Source organism: Hypanus sabinus, chromosome 13 (genome assembly GCF_030144855.1).
Source record: "Hypanus sabinus isolate sHypSab1 chromosome 13, sHypSab1.hap1, whole genome shotgun sequence".
NCBI lineage: Eukaryota > Metazoa > Chordata > Chondrichthyes > Myliobatiformes > Dasyatidae > Hypanus > Hypanus sabinus.
Window position 1 is genome coordinate 41404768 of NC_082718.1, and position 27430 is coordinate 41432197.

Sequence of the window (27430 nt, forward strand, 5' to 3'; positions counted from 1 at the left end):
CTCAAGGTCCTGGGGAATATCCTGTCCGGACCTGGAGATTTATCCACTTTTAAATTTCTTAAAGCGCCAGTACTTCCACCTCTTTAATTGTCATAGGTTCCATAACTTCCTTACTTGTTTCCCACACCTTACACAATTCAATATCCTTCTCCTTAGTGAATACCGAAGGGAAGAAATCGTTCAAAATCTCTCCCATCTCCCTCAGCTCCACACATAGCTGACCACTCTGATTCTCTAAGGGGCCAATTTTATCCCTCACTATCCTCTTGCTTTTAATATAACTGTAGAAACCTTTCAGATTTACTTTCACCTTATTTGCCAAACCAACCTCATATCTTCTTTTAGCTTTTCTAATCTCTTAAGATTCCTTTTACATTCTTTATATTCCTCGAGCAATTCCTTTATCCCATGCTGCCTATATCTATTGTAGACATCCCTCTTTTTCCGAACCAAATTTCTAATATCCCTTGAAAACCATGGTGCTTTCAAACCTTTAACCTTTCCTTTCAACCTAACAGGAACATAAAGATTCTGTACCCTCATAATTTCACCCTTAAATGACCTCCATTTCTCTATTACATCCTTCCCATAAAACAACTTGACCCAATCCACTCTCTCCAAATCCCTTCGCATCTCCTCAAAGTTAGCCTTTCTCCAATCAAAAATCTCAACTCTAGGTCCAGTCCTGTCCTTCTCCATAATTATATTGAAGCTAATGCTATTGTGATCACTGGATCCAAAGTGCTCCCCAACACATACATCTGTCAGCTGACCTATCAAATTCCCTAACAGGAGATCCAACACTGCCCCATCTCTAGTCGGTACTTCTATGTATTGTTGCAAAAAATTATCCTGCACACATTTCATAAACTCTAAGCCATCCAGCCCTTTTACAGAATGAGCTTCCCAGTCTACGAGTGGAAAATTAAAATCTCCCACAATCACCACCTTGTGCTTACTACAAATATCTGCTATCTCCTTACACATTTGCTCTTCCAACTCACACTGCCCATTAGGTGGCCTATAATATACTCCTATCAGTGTTACTACACCCTTCCCATTCCTCAATTCCACCCAAATAGCCTCCCTAGAGGAGCTCTCTAATCTATCCTTCCAAAGTACTGCCATAAGATTTTCTTGGACAAGCAATGCAACACCTCCTCCTCTGGCCCCTCCTACTCTATCACACCTGAAGCAACTAAATCCAGGAATATCTAGTTGCCAATCACACCCTTCCTTCAACCATGTTTCACTAATAGCTACAACATCATAATTCCAGGTATCAATCCACACTTTAAGCTCATCCACCTTTCTTACAATGCTCCTAGCATTAAAATAGATACATTTAAGATACTCTCCACCCCCTCCTCTCTTTTCATCCCTAACAATGCATTCAAATTTATTATCCTTTTCTTTCTTTTCCCCTACATCTTCGGGCTGAGCGCATCCCTTCTCCATCACTTGCCTTTCCTCCCTCACACACTGTCTATTTACTTGCTGTACTGGTGAACTGGTGAAAACTCCCATGGTTTCCCATATTCTGCACAGTGTATTTGTCCTTCCCTTCATGTATGCTGTGCCTCTGACTCTGTTTTACAGTTTGATCCAAAGGACACAATATAAAAGTGAAAAGTATTAACTGAGCAGTTCTATTCCAATACACTCTTCCTATCTCTCTGCCAAAGTCTTCATCCCCATTTCCTTCAATATGCGTAAGCAGCATTGTAGCATAGGGTTTAGCACAACGCTTTACAACACCAGCGATCTGGGTTCAATTCCCGCAGCTGCCTGTAAGTTCTCCCTGTGACTGCATGGGTTTCCTCCGGTGTTCTGGCTTCCTCCCACAGTACCTACCAGTTATTTATTCATTGTAAACTGTCCTTTGATTAGGCTAGGATTAAATCGGGGTATTGCTGTGTGGCAAGGCTCAAAGGACCTATTCTGCACTGTTTCTCACCAAATAAAAGTAAATAAGTAAACAAACAAAACATCAGCTCAGAGCATTACTCAGGAAACTAAAAGGAAGTTATCACATTTCTTTCTTTCTGTGAGCAGGCAGTAATCAGAATTGACCGTGTAAGCAGTGGAAAATGGTGTGAATTATAGGAATTATTGTTAACACATCATCTACAATCTTTACTCTAGATTTGATGCAAGTTTTCTATCCAAAAAGCAAAATTTCATCAAATGAGAATTAAATTGCCTCCTACCTTATCATATATAGGATCTTGTATATCTTTGTACATAGTCTGAGTGTGTATGTGAACAACAGCGTCATGAACGGTGAGGTAAAACATGTCCTTTTTCACACTTTCATCAAAAAAGCCACACTTTTCCAACTTCTTCACAATGTCATCTGGAATTCAGGCGGGAAACAAGATCTTTTTTAAAAATCATTCCTAACTGGGATTTTAGCCAAAATAAGTCAGATTTGAAGAAGGGTCCCAGCCCGAAACGTCAACTGTTCATTCATTTCCATAGACGCTGCCTGACCTGCTGAGTTCCTCCGATATTTTCTGTCTGTTGCTTCCGAGTTACTTTGAATCATAGGCATAAAATTAATCATTCACCACTGTACTGGGTATAATAGTCCAGTGTTTCAAGCAAGTCCATAGAACTGTGGCCTCTATAAATTGCTGAGGGCAGGGCAGCTCAACAGCATGCAAATTTCAAGTTTTGGATGAATGATAGACTTAAAAGAATGCATTTTATTACTGACAATTAAATTGTTCTAACAGAGTCTGAAGCATTCACAATTCACTGGAAATAATTATTACAGTTACAAATTAAAAATCATAAAAATCACCTAAACATTTAAAAAGCAGTGAAATTATGAAAATGGACTTCATCTATCCTCTCTGCAGCTATAATGTCTCCGTTCAAATGAAAGGGCTCACTGATCGGATGCCAGATCTAATCACTCCCTACCACCCATCAGGGGCATTTATCAGGAGTGCTGCATACACAGGGCACTTAGTATTATCAAGGATCCCACCCATTCATCCCCTTTGATTTTCTACCATCAGGCAGGAAACTCTGGTGCATTAAAACCAAGAATGATCAGGATGAGAAACAGTTTCTTCCCTCAAGCCATTAGGCTTCTGAGCTCACTGCCGCATCGTATTCGAAGAGTCACTAGTTGACCTGTTTTGGACCTTAACAATATTTAATTTATAAACTTTATTTTGTTTATCTATGTGTAATTCATCTGTAGATTTTATCCTTACTTTCATCAATTATGTGTTACATGTGTGTTATATGTATTACCGTGTTTTACTCACTGGCCTGGACAAACATTGTCTCGTTTGACAGTATACATGTATATAGTTAAATGACAATAAATTTGACTTGATTTGAAAATGTTTGGGAATTGCAGCAAGCCAATGCTTCATTGCTGAATTTCACAGGGTACTACACAGTTCCATGCTGAGCCCATCAGTAGTGTTTACCAACAGGTTTACTAGCAGGAATCTATCAGCAAGAATCAAAATCCTGTTTTTGGAAACAGTCATGCTAGTGATTCCTGGACTAGTCGGTGATTCATTATGGAGCTGCTGGGCAAACCCAGAGAAACACTTATTTTTTGCTCATCACAAGCTTCTTCAAGCTAATATTTCTGCTTTGTAAAAACTGATTTATTATTTAAAATTAAATTACCTTCATATGCTGCCACATAAACTTTAACGCCTATTCGTTCAAATTGCTTTACCAACTGCAATAAATAATAATTTACATGTCACCAGGGGTCAACTTCAAATGCCATTTCCTATAGTTTAAAAAGACTGAGGAAAACTCAAGTTTCTATCAGAACTATGTGAATTTTATTTATAAATGGAAATAAAGCAGAAAATACAAGATGTCAAAAAGTTCAGCAATTTGAAACAAAAACCCTCACATATAGATTTACACCTTATCTGAAATAAAAGGGAAACTGAAAAGCAAATGAAAGGGGAAAATGGGAATATGATCCAAGTGCAGCAGAAGGCTCTGGAAGTTAATCAGAAGGATTAATCAGGCGCTAAGCTCCATCACCAGTTACCGAATTATGCATTAAATAAACTCTAATGATTGCAAACATTGATAAGTACAATTTAGAATACTATTTTCAGAGTCTACAGTTATACCTGCTTATAGAAGGTCTGAATTCTTCTGAGAGATGGGCAAATCTGATTTATAATGGATGTCAATGGTGTGCGCACACCATGAAATTTCAAGGTAGAGATGGAAAAGTTCTTTCCTCAAACAGTTTAACATCAACAGCACTTACCATGCAATGAACTAGAAGGGACGCAAGTCAGAAGCTTAAAGGTTTTGCAGGGTGGCCCTAACTTTGACCCACACACCTTCCAGATTGGATTAACAATATTACATTAGTGAGTAAATGTAAGAAAGAAACAACTTCTCGATTTCCATGGCAACAGCACATATAGAAAGCCTAAGAGTAGAGACACCCAATTTACAATAGCAGTTACTATTACAAGGTGCTCAAAAAGCTGAAAGACCTAAAGGTGCACAATTCACTCGGACCAGATAAACTGCACCCAAGGGTTCCGAAAGAGGTAGTGGTAGAGATTGTGGAGGCACTAGTAATGATCTTTCAAGAATCATTGGGCACTGCCATGGTTCTGGAAAAATGCAAATGGTACTCCACTCAAAGAAAGGAGGGAGGTAGCAGAAAGGAAATTATAGACCAGTAAGCCTGACCTCAGTGGTTGGGAAGATGTTGGAATTAATTGTTAAGGATGAGGTGATGGAGTATTTTGAGAGACTGGACAGGATAGGACAAAGCCAGCATGGCTTCCTTAAGGGAAAATCTAGCCTGATGAACCTGTTGGAATTCTTTGAGGAGATTCCAAGTAGGATAGATAAAGGGGATGCAATGAATGTTCTATAGTTGGACTTTCAAAAGGACTTTGGCAAGATGCCATACACGAGGCTGCTTACCAAGAACCCATGGTATTACAAGAAAGTTACTAGCATTGGCTGATTGATAGTTGGCAGCAAGTGGAAATAAAATGGTCCTTTTCAGGTTGGCTGCCAGTGACTAATGGTGTTTTGCAGGAGTCAGTTTTGTGACAGCTTCTTTTTATGCTGTATATCAATGATTTAAACGATGGAATAGATGGCTTTGTTGCCAAGTTTGCAGATGATATGAAGATTGGTGGAGGGGCAGGTAGTGTTGAGGAAACAGGAAGGCTGTAGAAGGACGTAGATAAATTAGGAGAATGGGCAAGAAAGTGGCAGGTTGAGTCAGTGGTGAGGAAGGCAAATGCAAAGCAAGCATTCATTTCAAGGGGTCGAGAGCAGGGATGTGATGCTGAGGCTTTATAAGGCACTGGTGAGGCCACACCTTAAGTATTGTGTACAGTTTCGGGCTCCTCATCTTAGACGAGATGTGCTGGAATTGGAAAGGGTGCAGAGGAGGTTCACAAGGATGATTCCAGGAATGAAAGGGTCATCATACAAGGAACGTTTGATGGCTCTGGGCCTCTGCTCGCAGGAATTTAGAAGGATGAAGGGGGATCTCATTGAAACCTTTCAAATATTGAAAGCCTAGACAGAGTAGATGTGGAAAGAATGTTTCCCACGGTGGGAGAGTCCAGAGCAAGACGGCACAGCCTCAGGATAGAGGGGCGCCATGTAAGATAAAGCTGTGGAGAATTTTTAGCCAGAGGGTGGTGAATTTGTGGAATTTGTTACCATGGGCAGCTATGGAGGCCAGGTCATTTGGGTGTATTTAACACAGAGATTGATAGGTTCTTGATTGGCACTGCATCAAAGGTTATGGGCAGAGGACCAGGGAGTGGGGCTGAGGAGGGGGAAAATAAAGGATCAGGCACAATTAAATGGTACAGCAGACTCAATGGGCCATTTGGCCTAATTCTGCTCCTATGTCTTATGGTCTTTACATCAGAATGAATTCTAAAACTTAGCCTTCATTTCCTTTTAATTAGACCATCCATATTCTAAAGAAAGGATTTCACAAGGAACAAATCACTTAAAACTGTAGATACTAATGATGTACTTTAGGGATATTTTAAAAATTCATTAAGATGCAGATTAAAAAAGCAAATACTAAAACACTGTATTAAAAATTGCAACTGGGAATAAGTCTAAATTTTTTTTTAAATAGTATTTTTCAGCAGATGATGTATCTGAGCACAAACATACTTCACCTAAATGCCGACTGAAAAGAAATGCATTTCCGTTCTTTTAAAAAAACATGATTTTCACAGTGCTACTTGTTACCGCAAAAGTTTACTTACCATTTTAAAGATTCGGACTCCCACAATGTCAATAAATGACACAGAACTGAAATCAAAAATAAGGCTATGAATGGTAACTTTGGGAACCATGACTTTGATTGGGAGTTCAGCGTTCCAGTCAACTTGGATTTCCATTTCCTTCATTGGAACGTCTGGTTCTGGCTCTTCTGCAGCATTCTCATCGTCTTCAAAAGCTTCATTGGCAACACTTCCATCAGTTACAACCCCGTCCTAAAGATGGGAAAGGAATTTCTGAAATATAACTGTTGGACAAATACAGACTTGGATCATTGCGAAATCCATCGAGCACGTAAACTGATGGGAAACTACCCTCAACAGATCACAGAGGAAAATAAGAAAATATGGAGTTACAGGAAGGTGACCAACACTATGGGAAAATATGAGGCTAAGGGCTTTGTCAGAAAGGAAGGAAATGATGATTTCTATTTGAACGTGTGAGAAACGGGTTTGCTTTCAGAAAGACTTGGGTGTCCTGGTTCGTGAGAGACAAAGTAAACATGCAGGTAAAACACGCATGTTAGGAAAGCAAATGGGACCTTGGTCTTTATTCCAAAGGAATTACAGAAACAAGGAACTTTTACTAATATCGTGCATAACATTGATGAAACCACATTTGGATTAGTTTGATCTCTGCACGAGAGAAATTAAATCGGAGCAGCGGACATCCCTGTGGTTACTCAATAAAGAGAGATGTAAGACAGAGAACACTCTTGACAGTTCAGAAAAATGAGCGGGCTTGGCAGAATTTCATTCAGAGGCTCCAATATCATGCTGGATAGCTCCAATCTTGGGGTCAGCTTTTCAGGATAAAGTGACTGAGTCTAGGAGAAATCCGTTCATGCAGGGGACTGCAAGCCTTTGGAATTCTTTACCTGAAAAGGCTGCAGATGATTGATCATAAAAGTATACTTGCGATCAATAGGCTTCAGTATTCTGAGGTTTCCAAAGGAAATTTATCATCAAAGTACATGTATATACAACCCTGAGATTAGTTTTCTTGCAGGCATAAGCAATAAATCCAAGATGTTCAGAATTTAGGATCATTCCTACTTCTATTTCTTAATGTTCTTACGTGGAGATTTCTTGATCTTTGACTAACTTCTATAGATGTATGGCAGAGAGAACATTGACTGGCTGTGTCACAGCCTGTTATGGAAACACCAATACCTTTGACTGGAAAATCCTACAAAAAGTAGTGGATACAGCCTAGTCCATCATGGTCAAAGACTTCCCCTCCATTCAGTACATCTACATGGATCATTGTCGCAGAAAAGCAGCATCCATCATCAGGGACCCCCACCACCCAGATCATACTTTCTTCTCACTGCTGCTATCACGAAGGTGGTACAGGAGCCTCAGTACTCACACCACCAGTTCAAGAACAGTTACTACCCTTCAACTATCAGGCTGTTGAACCAAAGGAGACAACTTCACTTACTCCATCTTTGAAATGCTTCCATAACATATGGCCTCACCTTTTAGGACTCTTCATCTCATGTTCTCAATATTGGTTGTTTAATTATTATTAATTTATTTTTGCATTTGCACAGTTTGTTGTCTTCTGCACTTTGGTTGAACACCCAAGTTAGGCAGTCTTTCATTGATTCTGTTATTATTCTATAGATTTATTGAGTACGTCCACAAAAACAATGAATCTCTGCATTGTATACAAGGACATACAAACTTTTGATCAGGAGAATACTTCAGAATACAGTGAATGAGCTTTGAAAGTGTGAAAGGAAAAGAGGTTGTTGGGAGATGGAGGACAGAATCTGAAAAATAGGCTAACATCCAATGCTTCCAGATGTTTATGAAATCAAGCATTTTATATACATCTTACTTTATTTTCAATAGTTTTTAAATGTCAAATCACTAAATATTATACACTAACAGCCACACTCAGCTTTTACAGCTGATAAATATGGGAACGGGTTTTTCCAGCTCTTAAAGCTTGATGGGCAGTATTTCTTGCTGGAATCCAGGATGGTTCAGGAAAGCAAGGAAGGCCCACCCGACTGGGTTTAGTGTTTTACAGGTTTGTTGGGTGATGAGTGATGGTTCTGGACAACAGAGACAGACCAGTCATTCATATTCATTTGGAAGCTGAATGTGAGGGAATTCATATTCACTAAAAAAAAATTAGCAAAAGTAATTGATTAAATAAAGGTTGAAAGACTACAGAGAAAATGTACAAGGATGTTGCTGGGTCTGGAGGACTAGAATTATTAGCAAAGATTGAATAGGTTAGGACTTTGTTCCTTGGAACATAGAAGATTGAGGGGAGATTTGTTAGAGGTATACAAAATTATGAGCGGTATAGATAGGGTAAATGCAAGCAGGCTTTTTCCACTGAGGTGGGGTGGAACTATAATCAGAGGTCATGGGCCAAGGGTGAAAGGTGCAAAGTGAAATGTTTAAGGGCAACACGATGGGAAACTTCACTCAGAGGGTCATGAGAGTGTGGAATGAGCTGCCTACGCAAGTGGTGCATGTGAACTCACTTTCAATGTTTAAGAGAAGTTTGGATAGGTACACGGGTGGGAGGGATCTGATCCTGGTGCAGGTAAACAGTTCAGCTCAGGCTTGATGGCCAAAGGGCCTGTTTCTGTGCTGTACTTTTCTATGACTGACCTAATGAGGAAGACTGTTATGTGTGAATATACAAACAAAAGACTTCCAAGATTGAGATGAAGCTGTTGGAGGAAATGCAATATTGTGACAAGTATGAGAGAAAAAACTTTTTAAAAAAATAAGATAATAGATACAGGTTGCAGAGATACGCACATGAAGGCCAGAAAATTGAAGAGAATGGAGTAAGAAGCTAGAATTAATTAAAAATTTACTCATTTTTAAAAATGGCCAGTATAACAAAGTCAATTTAAGTACCTTTGTTGCTCTTAATTGACCCTTCTTTACAAGTTTCTGAATCTTCTTCAAAGCCTTTGTTCGCTTATTAAACACTCGAACTGGATTAAATCCAACCTGAAAATATTACATTCATAAAATTACAAGCCACATAACTAAAAGTATGTATTTAAAAGAGCTGCATTTTATACAACTGCAGAACATACTCACAATTTTATTGAGTCTCTCCTTAAAATAATCAACACTTCCAAAAAACAAGGGAGAAGAAAATTTGAAGATCTTCACACCACTTGGTTCAACAAGCTGTCAAACACCAATAGGAAAACATTCTCCATTAGAACAATAATACTTGAACCATATTTTGGAGCAGAGTAAAACAAATTGAAATATACTTACATTTTTATATCTCTTCAGATTCTTGTAAATGTCTGTGTTTGGTACATTCGCTAGAACTGTGGAAGCTGGGCTAGAAGATTAATGTTGAATTTAATAAATGATTTTATCTAGTATATGATAAATAAAGCAATTTCATTCTTAAAAATGGTAATCAAATACTTACAACTGGGCCCTAAGGACAACAGTAAGAAGTTCAAAGCATACACCAACTAAAAGCCCCAAATCCAATCCCAAAAGGATAGATGCAATCCAAGTCACAACCCATATAAGCTGCAGAAAAACAGGACAATGTCAGTTACAGCGCAATCTTTTAATGATCAATAGTTTTTAAGATAAACTCATCTTACCAAGGGAATTATAAATCCATCAGCTGTCAGATATACAATAATTGGACAAAAATAAACCATTCATGTTTTACTCTCCATTACAATAGCTTGTCAAATTTCTCCTTTTTTTAAAAAAAAGATATTGGGTAAAAATATAAAGTTACTAGTTCTTCTTGGACATTTTTTTTGTTGATTGTTAGATTTAACTTGGATGAATAAATTCATCTTCGTATTACTGCAATGAGGGCATGGCTGCATTCAGATTGACAGAGGACAAGAAAAACATCACAAAGCATGCCCTATACCAGATTGGTAACATTTAGATTTGGATTCAGAGACGCAGTGTGGAATAAACCATTCAAGCTCTTCGAACTGCACCACCCCAGCAACCCCAACAAACCTGATTATCCCCAACCTCATCTCAATTTGCAATGAGCAATTAACCTACCCCTTAAGTCTTAGTACTGTGGGAGGGAACTGGAGGGCTCTGGGAAAATCCACACTTTCCACAGGGAGGATGTACAGGTACTCTTTACAAAGGATGCTGTGATTGAACTCCGATGCCCCAAGCTGTAATAGTGTCATGCTAACTGGGACTCTAAGGTGGCAGTCATATATCTTAGTCATACCCAATTCTTAAGAGTATGAAGTCTCCAAATTTTCTAATGAACAGTTTCAACAAGGACGGTTTTCAAAATACTTACACAATCAACTCTGTTTTGCCTCCATAAAACTGGAACATCAAAAAATTGCCAGAACATTCCCTTCAAATTGGCAATGACAATTGCTGCCAGTACAGACTGAATTAAAAAAAAAATTGAATATCAAACATACAATGCTTAGCATTTCAAAACTCAGCTTACAGTTTCATGTTACGCCCACTATTTTTCACAATAATTTTCTAGTACAGTAAAATGGAGTCCAAGAGGTGGAGATAAAGACAAAGGACACTGAAGATGCTGAAATCGGGAACAAAAAAAAATAGAACACTGGAAGAAAAGGGGATAACTATACTCAAGTTCACTTGTTCATTAATGAAATTTTCCCCACAACCAATGATCACACTTTCATGGACACTATCTCACGTCTCATTACTTTTTACTAATTTAAAAATATATATACACATATAAATAAATAATACACACACACACACACACATACTTTGATAATAAAAGTACTTTGAACTTTTGAAATCAGCAGGTTAAGCAGCATCTGTGGAGGACATGCTGATGTAGAGTCTCAACCCAAAACATCAACTTATACTTTTTACTCCCACATAGGCTGCTCAACCCACTGAGTTCTTCCAGCAATGTTTCCTTTGAACTGTAAATGAAGTTCTGTATTGAATCAATAGGAAGAAATATTACTAATGAGAAAATTCAATTTATTATACAACGTTAATTCTCAGCATTTCAAAAGACATTTACATTTGTTTATTAAATGCAATTTCTGTCATTCTGACAAACTTCCTCGGGGATCACTTTGCAAGCCACATGTGACACCAATGGCCAACTGAGTACAAGTCTCCGGCACATTGCTCCAAAGGAGGCAGCTGGATGTTTTAAAACAACTCTTAAAACAACTCTTTTTCTCATTTACCAGTTTTGTTAAAAGGAAACAAAAATAAGTGATGTCCCACCACCTTAATAAGATCTATCACATGTACTGATCATGCAACTACCAGTTCACTCTGGGAAGGTGGGAAGGGTAGGGCATTGGAAGAATTGACTAAAGGACAAAAAAAAAGAAAAGCAAGAGAGAGCGGAGAACTAAGAACTTGACAAATTGAATTTTATTATTGATTTTTCAGTATCAGGACATCACTGGCAGAGCCAGCATATACAGTATTCCATATCCTCTTTGAACTGAGGAGGTTAAAATCAACCAAGTTGCTGAGTCTGGAGACACATTTACCAAACTGAGTAAGAACACCAGATTTCCTATCCAATGTACATTAATAATCCAGTTGGGACTTTCGGACAATCCAGAAGTTTGTAGTCATCTTTAACTTTTACATTTATAAGTGTGTTATTAACTGAAATGAAAGTCTTTTGCTGTCCTGATGGCCTCCAGGCCTTTGGATTACATGTCTGGAAATATAATAACTATTAAAGATACCATCTCTTTTCCCCCATCCAATATCAGCCCAAGACCTGGAAATTTATAGCTGATGGGGACTGGCTAAAGCAGCACATTCTTTGAGACAGAAGCACAGTGTGAAGTTTTGAGAACATTTGTCTGAAAATCTGATGAGCTGCATACATAAATAATAGAAGGAATCAGGATGTTGCTGTTCAGTTTGTTGATTTTATAGTCCTTCCAGGAGGTGCCTCAATGAACAAACCCTAAACTAAGACTGCAAGTGCTATCTGGATCTCCAATTTGCAAGGTTTTCTGTTTAAGTTTGGATCGGTTATGGGAGTCATTTTTTTTTTAAGTATGAGAGCTGCACACACTTTAGTAATAACACCATTCTATCTCCTTGAAGCTCTCAGTTTATCCATGCCAAGAGATGGAAATATGCAACTAGCTTGTGCACAGCAATATGAAAGAATATAAGATAGTGCACTGGTGACTGCCGCAACTAAAAAAATGTTGAAGGACAATGTGCTCAGCAAGGGGGAAAGACACTGAGACAACAATAACTCTTCCCAATAAAATAGCAGTTACAAGAGGCATTAATTAGATATGGTAAGAGATACAAGAAAGAAAAAGCACTGATACAATTATTCAGAAAATAAAAGTGAGGAGATAATTGTTTGAATTTCGCTTGCCGCTGACTGAGAAGGATTAGATTTATAGGCCTGTGTTGATATAGATCTAACTAATTGGAAGCACATTGCTGAGAGCCATATAGAGTTGTAGAATATAGAATGGCATCAGGCCCTTCAGCCCAATTTGTCCATACGAGGTGCCAACCTAAACTAGTCTCATTTTCTCTCCACACCCATCTCAACTAAGGGTTCCTTCCCAACCTGCAGTCCACAGACCCCTTGCTTAATGGTATTAGTCCTGGCATAAATGGTATTAGTCCTGGCATAAGGAACCCCTGGTCTAAACCTTTTCTGTCCAAATGTCTTTTTAACGTGGTTATTTTGTTTATGTCTTTCACATGTTGTTTCTGAATATGCAAAGGAATAGATTAGAATTTGAGTGAAAGGTCAATTTAATCCTAGTTTACACTGGTTTAGATGGCAAATCAAACTCTCTGCAACATCCAGCAGATGTACAATGCCAATAGACTGACAACATGACAACAGCAGTCCACACTGTTCAAATGGGAAAATTGTTTTGAAGAAGCCATTGAATATGCATTTGGAATTCAGGAAAAGGTGCACGTTTCACAATGTCTACCACATCAGAACTATATGTGGTTTAAAAAAAATCATTGCTCTGATGGGCCCCTCCATGATCTACATTGCAAATCTGCCCTTGCCTTAAAATTGTGGTGAACCAGTGTAGAAATACCACAGTGAATGAGTTTAAATTAACTCCTCCATTTTATGAGCAATCAATTCTCCTTCCTTTTGCTTCCTGCAGCAGGGAGACACCTTCAATTGTGATGCATGGGATGCGGGAATGGCCCGTTAATGACGTGATTATTTTCAGAACCAGGGAGCTAAGAGGTGAAGAATCTTATCTTCAACTCAGACAATTAACCAGAGCAGATAGTGGAGCTGGGAGGTGGGGGGGGGGGGGGGGTGAAAATAAATGATGTTAAAAGTTCATGCAAAGTCACAAATAGAAGGGTTGTGTGTGGTGGTAATAATCTTCTGAGGTGGGTCTACTTCAACTCAAATGCTATGAGCTGAGGGTGTGGATTCACACATGGAATTACGACATTATAGACATCAGTGAAACTTGACTACAGGAGTGGCAGGACTGGCTGTTTAATGTTCCAGGGTTCTGATGTTTCAGATGTGATAGAGGCAGAGGAATGAAAGGTGGGGTGGGGGAGGTGGCATTGCTAGTCGGAAAATGTTACAACAGTGCTCAGGCAGCACAGATTAGAGGGCTTGTCTACTGAGGCCATATGGTGGAGCTGAGAAACAGGAAAGGTAGGACCACATTAATGGGGTTGCATTATAGACCACCCAATAGCGAGAATTGGAGGAGCAAATCTGCAGAGAGTTAGCAGAGAACTGCAGGAAACATAAAGTTGTGATTGTAGGGGATTTTAATTCTCCACATATTGATTGAGACTCCCATACTGTTAAAGTTAGAGTTAGAGTTTGTAAAATGTGTTCCAAGGTTTTCTAAATCAATATATAGAGGTACCAACTAGAGAGGATGGAATATTAGATCTATTAGGAAATGAGTTAGGACAAGTGACAGAAGTGTGTGTAGGGGAACACTTTGGTTCCAGTGATCATAACACCATTAGTTTCAACTTGATCATGGAAAAAGATAGATCTGGTCGTCGGGTTGAGGTTCTAAACTGGAAAAAGGCCAAATTTGAAATGAGAAAGGATCTAAAAAGTGTGGATTGGGACAGGTTGTTCTCTGGCAAGGATGTGATTGGTAAGTGGGTGGCCTTCAAAGGAGAAATTTTCAGAGTGCAGAGTTTGTACGTTCCTGTCAGGATTAAAGGTAAAGTGAATAAGAATAAGGAACCTTGGTTCTCAAGAGATATTGGAACTCTGATAAAGAAGAAGAGAGAGATGTATGACGTGTACAGGAAACGGAGCAAATAAGGTGCTTGAGGAGTATAAAAAGTGCAAAGAAATGCTTAAGAAAGAAATCAGGAGGGCTAAAAGAAGACATGAGGTTGCTTTGACAGTCAAGGTGAGGGATAATCCAAAGAGCTTCTACAGGCATATTAAGAGCAAAAGGATAGTAAGGGATAAAATTGGTCCTCTTGAAGATCAGAGTGGTCGGCTATGTATGAAACCAAAAGAAATGGGGGAGATCTTAAATGGATTTTTTGCGTCAGTATTTACTAAGGAAACTGGCATGGAGTCAATGGAAATAAGGCAAACAGGTAGTGAGGTCATGGAATCTAGACAGATTGAAGAGGAGGAGGTGCTTGCTATCTTGAGGCAAATCATAATAGATAAATCCCCAGGACCTGACAGGGTATTCCCTTGGACTTTGAAGGAGACTAGTGTTGAAATTGCAGGGGCCCTGGCAGATATATTTAAAATGATGGTATCTATGGGTGAGGTGCCGGAGGATTGCAGAATAGCTCATGTTGTTCCGCTGTTTAAAAAAGGATCTAAAAATAATCCAGCAAATTATAGGCCAGTAAGTTTGACATCAGTAGTAGGTAAATTATTGGAAGGAGTACTAAGAGATAGGATCTACAAGTATTTGGATAGACAAGGACTTAATAGTAGGTCATGTTTAACAAATCTATTAGAGCTTTTCGAGGAGGTTACCAGGAAAGTGGATGATGGGAAGGCAGTAGATGTTGTCTACATGGACTTCAGTAAGGCCTCTGATAAGGTCCCACATGGGAGGTTAGTTAGGAAGATTCAGTCGCTAGGTATACATGGTGAGGTAGTAAATTGAATTAGACATTGGCTCAGTGGGAGAATCCAGAGAGTGGTAGTGGAGGATTGTTTCTCTGAGTGAAGGCCTGTGACTAGTGGTGTGCCACAGGGATCAGTGCTGGGTCCATTGTTAATTGTCATCTATATCAATGATCTGGATGATAATGTGGTAAATTGGATCAGCAAATTTGCTGATGATACAAACATTGGAGGTGTAGTGGACAGTGAGGAAGGTTTTCAAAGCTTGCAGAGGGATTTGGACCAGCTGGAAAAATGGGCTGAAAAATGGCAGATGGAGTTTAATATAGACAAGTGTTAGGTATTGCACTTTGGAAGGACAAACCAAGGTAGAACATACAAGGTAAATGGTAGGGCACTGAGGAGTGCTGTAAAATAGAGGGATCTGGGAATACAAATACAAAATTCCCTAAAAGTGGCATCACAGGTAGATAGGGTCATAAAGAGAGCTTTTGATACATTGGCCTTTATAAATTAAATTATTGAGTATAAGAGTTGGAATGTTATGGTGAGGTTGTGTAAAGCATTGGTGAGGCCAAATTTGGAGTATTGTGTGCAGTTTTGGGTCGCTAAGTTACAGGAAGAATATTAATAAGGTTGAAAGAGTGCAGAGAAGGTTTACAAGGATGTTGCCGGGACTTGAGAAACTGAGCTACAGAGAAAGGTTGAGTAGGTTAGGACTTTATTCCCTGGAGTGTAGAAGAATGAGGGGAGATTTGACAGAGGTATATAAAATTATGATGGGTATAGACAGAGTGAATGCAAGCAGGCTTTTTCAATGGAGGCTAGGGGAGAAAAAAAAAACAGAGCGCATGAGTTAAGGGTGAAGGGGGGAAAGTTTAAAGGGAACATTGGGGGGGGCTTCTTCACACAGAGAGTGGTGGGAATGTGGAATGAGCTGCCAGATGAAGTGGTGAATGCAGGCTCACTTTTAACATTTAAGAAAAACTTGGACAGGTACAAGGATGAGAGGGGTATGGAGGGATATGGTCCAGGTGCAGGTCAGTGGGACCAGGCAAAAAAATGGTTCGGTACAGCCAAGAAGGGCCAAAAGGCCTGTTTCTGTGCTGTAATGTTCTATGGTTCTAATAAATCTCGACAAAATAAAATACATTTCTGTGAGCAACCAGATTGCACAGTATTATTGAGTGAACAAGAGCAGCTCCCCGCCAGACTGTACTGCAGCTGCAGTTTGAATGCAATACCATCAAATTTCATGTTGATTGGGGTGGGGAGAGGAAATCACAAACAATGTCATTCTGGCTTTAGAAAATAAAGAAAACCTTAAAGTTTGCAAATTCAGAGCTTCACAGATCAGTGAAGCCAGACTGCATAAACCCAAATTAACATGAACATCTCTTACATAATTATTCCTAACGATCCTGGAGACAACATGTCACAATACAAATGAAAAGTTACCTTCTGCAGAGGTTCAAGTAGCTTTCCAACTATCAGGATGGCAATCATCACAATTACCGCAGTTAAAAGTCCAGCAATCTACAATGAAAATAGAAGTACTGTAGTTACAGGAACATCAGGACCCATACCAACAGGTTCAGAAACAGTTACTACCCCTCAACCATCAGGCTCTTGAACCAAAGGGATAACTTCACTGGCCCAATAATTAAAAATGTTCCCACTAACCAGTGCACTCACTTTCAAGGGTTCTTCATCTCATATTCTCAATATTTATTTATTATTCTTTCTTTCTTTTTGTATCTGTCCAGTTTGTTGTCTTTTGCACCCTGGTTGAACACCCAATTTGGTACGGTTTTTCATTGATAATGTTATGGTTATTATTCTATAGATTTATTGATCATGCACACAAGAAAATCTCAGGGTTGTATATGGTGACATACATGTACTTTGATAATAAATTTTCTTTGAATTTTAACAAGATACAAACACATATTTATCCACTATTATTTATTACCTGAGTTTTTCCTCCTGTGCTTTCCTGTATAGCTGTACGGGACAGAGCAGTGCCTGCTAAAAAGCTTGAGAAGCAGCCGGCAAAAATATTGGAAATTCCTAGCGCTATGAATTCCTGGAATATAGCACAATCATACAAATGATAAAATGGCAGCTAAAATGTAACAGCAATAGCATATTATTCCACTGTTGTTCTTTTTGACTAGTACAGATTTGGTTCTTGCAAAGATACTCCATCAGTGGAAACAGGCAGATAGATTCCAAGTTGCTTTTTTAAGGATGAGGCAACGTTCACTGACAAGGGAAGTCAAAGACAGCATAAAAGCCAAAGAGAGGGCAGTTAATAGAGCAAAAATTAGTGGGAAGTTGAGGATTGGGAAGCTTTTAAAAACCAACAGAAGGCAACTAAAAAGCGATAAAGAAAGAAAAGATGAAATATGAAGGTGATCTATCCAATAATATAAAGGAGGATGCAATATTTTTCAGATATACAAAAAGAGAGACAAGAATTGACATCAAGCCACTGGAAAATTATGCTGTGGAGGTAGTAATATTGTGGGGGGAGAAGAAATAGAGGAACTCGAAAAGGAGTTTGCTTCTATCTTCACCGTGAAGACACTAACAGTATGCCACAATTCAAGAGTGTAAGGGGTAAGAGGCAAGTGTCATGGTTATTATTAAGGTGAAGGTGCTTGGGAAGCTGAAAAGTATGAAGGTGGATAAGTTACCTGCACCAGATGGACTCTATCCCAGGTTTCAAAAGAAGGTAGCCAAAGAGATTTTGGAGGCATTAGCAATGATCTTTCAAGAATCACTAAATTCTAGATTGATCCCAGAAGACTGAGAAATTGCAAATGTCACTCCACTCTAAGAAGGGAAGAGGCAGAAGAAAGGAAATAATAAGCAGGTAGCCTGACATGAGTGGTTGGAAAGATGTTGGAGTCCATTATTAAGGATGAGGTTTTGCAGTACTTGGAGCCACGTGTCAAAATAGACCACAGTCAGCTTGGCTTCCTTAAAGGGAAATTCTGTCTGACAAATTTGTTGGAATTCTTGCGACGAACTAACAGGCAAGATAGACAAAGGAGAGTCAGTCCTTGTTTATTTCGATTTTCAGAAGGCATTTGTCAAGATGCTGCACATGAGGCTACTTAACAAGACAAGAACCCATGGTATTATAGAAAAGAATCTAGCATGAACAGTAGATTGGCTGACTGGCAGGAGGCAAAGAATGGGAATAAAGGAGGCCATTTTTGGCTGACTGCCATTGACCAGCAGTGTTCTGCAGAGGTCAGGGTGAGAATTGCTTCTTTTCATGTTATAGGTCAATGGTTTGGATGAAGGAATTGATGGCTTTGTGGACGATATGAAGATAGGTGGAGGGACAGGTAGTGTTGAGGAAGCAGGGAGTCTGCAGAAGGATTTTTACTGATTGGGAGAATGGAAAAAGCTGTGACAGGTGGATTATAGTGTAGGGAAGTGAGTGGCTGTGTACTTCAGTAGAAGGGATAGAGGCATGGACTATTTTCTGAATGGATAGAAAATTCAAAAATCAGAGGTGCAAAGGGACTTGGGTGCCCCCATGCAAGATTTCCTAGAGGATAACTTGCAGGTTGGGTCAGTGGTAAGTAAGGAAAATACAATGTTAGCATTCATTCTGAGAGGACTAGAATACAAGAACAAGGATGTAATCCTGAGGCTTCATCAGGAATTGGTCTGACCGCACACGTGGTACTGTGAGCGATTTTGGGCCCCTTATCTAAGGAAAGGTGTGCTGCCTTTGTTGAGAGTCCAGAGGAGGTTCACAAGAATGAAAGGGTTAACGTACGAGGAGCATTTGATGGTTCTGGGCCTGTACTCACTTGAGTTTAGAAGACTGGAGGGGGGAATCTTACTGAAACCTATTGAATATTAAAAGGCCTAGATAGAGTGGATGTGGAGAGGATGGCAGAGGGATGTGGAGCAGTGGAGAGGACTAGAGGGTAAATCATCAGATTAGAAGTGATCAGGAGTAATTTCTTTAGCCAGAGTGTGGTAAATTTGTGGAATTCCTCGCTATAGCCAGCTGTGCAGGCAAAGTCACTGGGTATTTTTAAAGAGAAATTTGATAGGTTCTTGATTAGTAAAAGCATCAAAGGTGTCAGGGAGGCAGGAGAATGGAGTTGAGAAGGAGAATAAATCAACCATGATGGAATGGCAGAGCAGATGCCATTGGCTAAAACGATTAATTCTGTTCCTATATCTTATGGTCTTTTACTTAAGGGGTGCAGGGAACTAAATCTGACAGCTTTGAAACTGTCACAATGTGCAATACTGTACTGTACAAAAGTCTTGGGCACATATATGTGGCTACGATGCCCATGACTTTTGCATAGTTCTGTATTTGCCAAATGGAGCAGAGAGCAAGTTTGTAAATCTGGTGGGAGCAAAGGGTGTTGGGAATGGTGAGGTTGGAGCACCACAGGAGGAGCATGAGACAGATAGCAGAGAAGGGGGTGTCTTGGGTGCAGGCACACCCAGCCCTGAGGTACCAGGCAAGGCCACTTGATTCTGAACAATTGGTTTATTGATCATTACAGAACGTCTCTCTGGTGCTTTCCACTCCCTCCCCCTTTTCCCAACCACGATTCCCCTCTCCCTGTCTCCTTCCCACTCTCAATCCACAATAGAGACCCCTATCAGAATCAGGTTTATCATCACTCAGTTATGACATGAAATTTGTTTTTGTTTTGCCGCAGCAGTACAGTGCAATATATAAAATTACTCCAGTACTGTGCAAAAGTCTTAGGCACCCTAGTTATCTACATATACTCAAGATTTTTGCACAGTACTGTATATCTAATCCATTTTGATCAGGTACAGGACACTCACTTGATTGTGCTGCAAGTTCAATAATATTATAATCAAGCTGTCTCCCAGAATGACAAGTCCAAAAAGCCTCCACGGCTGAATTAACAAAGCTTAGATGAAGTTCAAAAGTCAGGACATCCTTTTTATTTTTAAAAGCCACACCTCACTATCCTTCACAAGCTCAGACAAGCTCTGTAAACACAAACCTGTGCTTCTTGACGACCAACATTCCTACACAACAGTCCAATTACAAATTTTTGAAACCCTTATGTGGTACATTCTTTCTGCTGCTTAATAATGGGTTCTCCCTCCAGATTGAAACAACCTGTATTGTTGAGTTATGTCATAAATTTAGAGCTGCATGTGGAATTGATTTCACAAATTACTTATTGTATGCATGGTCCCCGCATGAACAAGTGTCATCCGTCTTATTAATGTGACAGACAGTACAATTTGCTGTATAAATGTGCATCCAATGGTTCCATAGTGGGCGTGAAGCAAATCTGTAATCAACAAACCACAGCAGTGTGACAGAGCCTTTTGTTCCCACGTGTGGTGATAGGGCAGCAGGTCAGCAAACCTCTTCATCAGCTCTTCAGCACTATGACGTAGCAAATGTTAAACCCAAACATTGCCCAGAGCACAAAACAAATTTAAATAAAGGAATAAGACCAGGCTGTCTCACTTTTGATGCACTCAGTCAATTAATTTACTATGTGGAGATGTATCCAAAGAAGATTACTGATAGAGTTTGTGCCGAGATCCTCCACAACCTTAGGTTTGAAGGTATTGGAGTTCAGCCTGCAGCTGAATGGAATTAATATTGCCTTATTTCCCAGCATGCTATCACTTATTTATTAATGATGCTTTGTGAAACAGGCCCTTCCCATCCAATGCCCAGCAACTCACCCATTTAATCCTAGCCTAATCACAGGACAATTTACAATGACCAATTAACCTTTGGAAAGTTGCAGGAAACCCACGCACTCACGGGAAGGACAGACTAACTTCTTACAGAGTGCATCGGAATTGAACTCTGAACTTCGAAGCCCCTAGCTGTAATTGTGTCGTGTGACCTACTATGCTATCATACAATGCTCAGGGCTTGTGATAACTAGTCTACAACAACCATCTCACAGCTTGGATCATTTCAGCTTGCAGGATGGGTAGTGCAATTTCTCTGGTCAAGCACTGCACTCCCATTTTTAAACTTCCTGTTCCCTCCTAAAGGGCCTGATGGCCAATTGTTCCAAGTTCTGTAAATGATCGAGTCCTCAGGCAGTGAGAATGCCTTAAACCAGACACAGCATTCATTGTAAAGTCCATGCACACCTGCACTATAGTAAAGCAAAAATGGGCCACAGTTTCACATTAATGTGAATTTATAATAAGCATCACATTTTAAGGAACTATTATGTAAGAGATTGACCTTTTCTAGCAGATGTAAAGATAAAGTAATTGCAGTTTCAGCCTGGAACAAATGCCACTATAAACAAAAAATTGGGAAGTGCTACAGACAGGTGATTCATTGTTGACTGTTCTACAAGCTCGCCGACATTAATTTTAAAATCAAGAAATCTTCGCGAGTTTAACATCATCAGGATTAATTTTGACTGAGTTCAGATTGATGATATTAATTCAATCTGAATTTAGAATTTTTCTTTCCATTGTGGATATGTAGAATAATTTCAGTCTGAGCATCATGGCAATGTAGCGGTTGGTGCAAAGTCATTACAAGGTCGGGGTTTGGAGTTCAATCCCAGAGTCCTTTGTAAGGAGTTTGTACGCAGTCCCTGTGACTTTGTGAGTTCCCTCCCACTTTCTAAAGACAATTGGTCAATTTAAATTGTCCTACGATTAGGCTAGGGTTAAATTGGTAGATTGCCCTGCGACGCAGGTCGATTGGCCAGAATGGCCTTTTCCGCCCTGCACCTCTAAATAAAACAAACTGCAGCTTTGTAATGATACTATTTTAAAAATCAAATACAAATCTTCAATACAAATACAAATTATAAACTTAACAATTTTGGCATTGACTAATCAATCCCAATATAAAATATATACATTTGAAATAATAAACAACAGAAGGTCTGCAGATGCTGGAAATCCAAAACAACACGTGCAAAATGCTAGAGGAACTCAATAGGTCAGGTAGCATCCATGGAAGTCAACAAACCATCAATATTTCAAGTCCTTTTCAGGTCCTGAAGAAGGGTCTTGGCCCAAAACGTTGGCTGTTGGTTCATTTCTGTGGATGCTGCCTAATCTACTGAGTTTTGTGTGTGTTGTATCTGAAATGGTGAACTTGCGTTCACCCATTTTCATTTGGGATGCAAGCCACCTTTCAAGAGGCTAATGGAAGGTATGTTCACAGTTTTTTCTTACCTGGTTTCCATCAATTGGATAACCATGCTTGGTACCGAATACTTTAGCAACAGAAACAGCCACAGCATATCCCACTATGGCAATAGAAAATGCTGATGTTCCCATTTGACTAAACAAGTTCACATCTGGTGGTGTCGGTGATAAAAATCTGTGTACGAGTAAAAAAAAATAACAGGCAATCTGAAATCATTCAGATAAAAATTCTAGTCTGTAGTAGAGGATACCAACAGAATCTTTAGAATTTGGACTTTTTAAATGAAAGCAAAATTCCTCATTTTTCTTACCCCGTTGGAATTTTTTTGATAATACCAGCGTTATATTTTTCTTCCAAATTAGCACCATATGATATTCCGGTAGCTACGATAGTCTGAAACGAGCAGACGTATACAGTATGTTTGAACAATAACCACCATCTATGCTGTAAACTGCCCAAGACTTTTGCACAGTACTGTATTTGTCACAGTGGAGTAAATCTGGCGGGAGCAAAGGATGTTGGGAATGACCAGGGTGGAGCGCCACGGGAGGTGTGTGGGACAGGTGCCAGAGAAGGAGTCCCAGGGCCAGGTGGTGGTGTGGGTGCAGACGCACCCAACCCTGAGACACTAGGCAAGGTAATTTAATTCTAAACAATTGGATTATTAATCATTACAGAAAGTCCCTCCAGTGTTTCCTTCTCTCTTCCTCTTTTCCAAACCATGACTCCCCTCTCTTGGCCCCCTTCCCATCTGTCCACAATGGAGACAATACCAGAATCAGGTTTATCAACATGTCAGGAAATTAGATTTTTCGCAGCAGCAACACAGTGCAATAAATAAAATTACTACAGTGGTGTGCAAAGGTCTTAGGCACCCTAGTTATACACATTTTCCTCAAATTTTTGACCAGTACTTCATGCTGTCATTCTTCCCTGCATTGAAGTAATTCTATGTATCTCAAAACTGTGGCATTAACCACTATCCCCAACTTTCCTTCCTCTGATATCTTCAGAATTAAAACCATGCCCAATATGTTTACATATGATAATTTAGCACTCATTTTCTTAAATGCATGTGTCCTTTGCTCCTCCATACAAATTTCACGAAAAATGCAGAGAGATGAATACTCCAAATCTGTTTACTGTGCTGAAGACTGCGTAAACCTGTGAACACGAGGTTGTCTTCATTATAGAGATTGGAGTACAAAAATGTGAGCTGACTTTCTGAGAGGTTGAGACACTGGAGTTGAGGTGAGGAGTTATGCGAGGAGCCTGTGTGCCCTCTTAGGTGTAACTAAATGATCCAATGGCACTATTTTGAAGTGGCAATTATATGGCAAATATTTTTGGTGCCTTAACCAATACCTACACATTAGACAACATCACTAATAGGTTACCTAGTCATTAAGACATTGGTGCTTCTGAAAGCTTACTGTGAAGAAATTGCCTGGTGCACACAAGATTTAATAAGAATGCCAACATGTCATTGATGTGAAGTGCTTGGGCTACTTGATGTCAAGGTAGGAACTTCAATGCAAGTCCTGCTAGAACTTTATAATTAGAATGTGGGTTCTTGCCACTCAAATACACTGATGGAGCACCAGCTGACTCCACCTATAGGGTTTCAATGGTTAAGTTTAAGAAGCTCTTCCATCTTTATGGTACGAGTTACTTCCCTTCCTTGGGACCTTCCATCTTAAAAAGGACTCACTCTCATCCATTACATCACAGGCAACAATATAAATAAGAGGAGGAATTTCTTTAGCCAGAGAGTGGTGAATCTGTGGAATTCATTGCTACAGGCAGCTGTGGTGGCTAAGTCCTTGGGTATATTTAAGACAGAGGTTGATAGATTGTTGATTAGTCACAGGTATGAAGGAATACGGGAAGAAGGCAGGAGATTGGGGCCGAGAGATGGGGGGAAAAATAAAATCAAGCAGCCATGATGAAATGGTGAAGACTTAATGGGCCAAATGGCCCAATTCTTCTCCTATATCTTATGGTCTTATCAGACTTTGGGTCAGATCACCAGTTGGAAAAATACTCTCACTGATGTGATTTATTTAATAATGGATTTCCTTCTAAAAATATGAACCATCATATCTAAGTCTGATCTTTTCTATTTCTCCCTGCCATTCACTGCATCTAGAATATCAGAAATATAGCAATTGATTAAGTTAACTTAAACTAACTTCTCAAGAGTATGTTTTTTTAAACTGTTCCTTTCTACAAGTATCATTGACAATTTATAATTACAAGCCATGACAGCTGAAGGTTTTGTACCACCATCTATTTACTGTTTTATCATTAATGGAGCAGTGGACAGTAATAGCTAGTACACTTCATTCTTTGCTGTTCCCTTAAGATGGCAGTAGAATGCTCTTTTCTGACATCCACCATGGGAAACATCACGGTCTGTGTACAATAATGACCACTGCAAATGGGAAATATGACGGCAACACCTTTAGGCTTTATGTTGAAATAGAGGAGCCAACAGGTGTTGTTATTCATCAAGGTAGCCATGAAGTTGTCAGACTTGGCTCAAAGGTAGCATTACAACTTGAGGTCAAATCTAGTTTGAAACTCTAACGGCACATCATCGCAATATGGAGATATCAAATGTAAAACAGAAGCTTCTACTGACACTTTCAGATGTGTTCAATAGGATCTCAAAACATTATTTGGATGGCTAGCGAGTTATCCTGGAAGTTCTGAAAATTAATATCATTTAGGTACATTGCCTGGCCAGCACCTCGCTTTTCTGAAAGGTTGCTTGTCATGAATGAGTTACCAGATGTCCAACATTTCAACCGTGTTTGCAGTTGAAAATATTTCACTGTCCAAGACGGAGGTCACCTGCAATTGTGAAAGATGCTCTGGAATTGCAAGCTCATTCTTGCTTACATCTCTTTGACTTAGATAGAGGGTTCAATTGTTATATAGGAAAGTAACATCTAACTGTGTGACAGTTAAAGCTTTGTTTTGCTAAGGCAAGGAGAAGTAAGCTCCCCCTTGCATAACCAATTGGGAAAACCTTTCAGCCATGAAAGAAAATGTGTGAACTGCAACTCTTAAACAAGAGTCTGAGTGAGCAGGTGCTTTATATGTCCATGTGGGGACTCCATCATGAAAATAAGTGGGAAGAATTGGCACGATGCCATGTATCACTCAATGTATGCAGATTGGTGCCTGAAGAACATTCCAATAATGTTTTGAAAACAGATTCCCCCCACCCCCCACATGGAGTATCTCCAACCGAGGTGCAATTACTAGACCTCGAATGATTTGGAAAAGAGCAGCAACTGGTCTAGAGAATTGGCACTAGTGATCTCTGGAGGATGAGAGTGAAATTCCTGTTCCTGACTCTGATTCAACTACCAAAAGGTGAACATCAGGTCAGAGCACTCAGTTCCCTAAGTAAACACTACTTAAGTTGAAGAGTCCCCTGGCATTTAATGTGAGCTATCATTGGCAGGAAAAGACAAAAACTAAGTGAGGGAGGAATAGGAGACTAATGCTCCATCATTCTTACTTACCACAATTACTTCAATTGGAATAGGCACTTTTATTTTATCTTTGAAGCGAGTGTTGATTTCTTTCACAATTACACACAAGACAAAGGTGATCAAACCAGCAATGAAATCTGCAATGTTAGTTTGTCGAATATTGCGAAATATATCAATAAGAGTCTGAAAAATAAAATAAATGAAAGCTGTAACAAAAGCTGCACCTCTACCCAAGTAGCTGTCTCAACTTTATTTAGCCACCAATATTCCATACAAGATTCCAGGCAAGTTTTGAAGTGTGTTCTCCTAATGTTTTGGCCAAATTTTGCACCCTAGAAAAATACAGATAGGAATATAAAAGAGATAGACAGCAGCTGTTCCATTAATTTTATTTTTATTTAGAGAAACAGCACAGAACAGGCTTTTCCAGCCCAACAGGCTCAATAAGCCATGCCAGCCAGCAACTCGCCATTTAACACTAGCCTAACCACTGGACAATTTACACTGACCAATTAACCCACAAACTGGCACGGTGTTGGATTGTGGGAGGAAACCAGAGCACCTATGAGGAAACCCACACAGTCACAGGGGAACGTACCAACTCCTTACAGTAGATAACAGAATTGAACTCCAAACTCGGAACTCCAATGCCCCAAGCTGTAGGAGCCTTCCCACTACACATGGTCCCTTTTTTCAAGGAAGGCAGCAAGGAAAGGCCTGGTTACGACAGACCTGTGAGCCTAACATCAGCAAAAGGAAAGATTCTGGAAAACAATTCTGAGGGGGTTAATGATCACTTGGAAAGGCAGGAACTAATCGTAGGTGGCCAACATCACTCTGCCACGGGCAGCTTGTCTGACCAATTTGATTGAATTCTTTGAAAAGGTAACAAAGCAAATTACTGCAGTGGATGTGACTTACATAGATTTTAGTGAAGCCTTGACAAGGTCCCACATGGGAAGTTAGCATCCATGGGATCCAAGACAAATACACAAACTGGATCAAAAATTATGACAGAGGTGATGGCACTGGCTTTGATTTCTGCAATTGAATGCTGTGGATCGTGGTATCCCACAAGGATCAGTTCTGGGACCTCTGTTGTTTGTTATATAAGGTAAGTGAATGACTTCAATGTAGGTGTGGCAGAGAAGATCAGCAAGTTTGCAGATTACCTAATTAGCAGAGCAGCTGATAGTGCAGAAGTTAGTTTTATGCTACAGAGAGATATCAATGTTTGCCAAAATGGGCTATGAAATGGTAAATGGATTTTAATCCAAACAAATGTGATGCAATGCATTTTGAGAGCACCGTTGGCTAGGACATGCTGGGCAGTGGTATAGTGGCATCCATACTGGACTTTGAGATGCGTGGTCCAGGTTTTGAATCTGGCCAGCTCCTT

The 27430-nt window shown here is 39.6% G+C and overlaps 1 protein-coding gene across 1 annotated transcript in view; it reads right to left on the reverse strand.

Annotated features, from left to right (window-relative positions):
- slc26a4 (solute carrier family 26 member 4) overlaps nucleotides 1-27430 on the reverse strand; it is a 61545-nt gene that overhangs the window by 10882 nt on the left and 23233 nt on the right. Inside the window, exons 7-19 of the mRNA XM_059986882.1 lie at nucleotides 26062-26214; nucleotides 22836-22918; nucleotides 22552-22699; nucleotides 17318-17431; nucleotides 16804-16881; nucleotides 10579-10674; nucleotides 9712-9818; nucleotides 9549-9618; nucleotides 9363-9455; nucleotides 9174-9269; nucleotides 6267-6497; nucleotides 3658-3712; nucleotides 2211-2356 (exon numbers count right to left, since the gene is read on the reverse strand). Of these exons, the coding sequence (XP_059842865.1) occupies nucleotides 2211-2356; nucleotides 3658-3712; nucleotides 6267-6497; nucleotides 9174-9269; nucleotides 9363-9455; nucleotides 9549-9618; nucleotides 9712-9818; nucleotides 10579-10674; nucleotides 16804-16881; nucleotides 17318-17431; nucleotides 22552-22699; nucleotides 22836-22918; nucleotides 26062-26214 (1470 nt within the window). The remainder of the gene's footprint in view (nucleotides 1-2210; nucleotides 2357-3657; nucleotides 3713-6266; nucleotides 6498-9173; nucleotides 9270-9362; nucleotides 9456-9548; nucleotides 9619-9711; nucleotides 9819-10578; nucleotides 10675-16803; nucleotides 16882-17317; nucleotides 17432-22551; nucleotides 22700-22835; nucleotides 22919-26061; nucleotides 26215-27430) is intronic.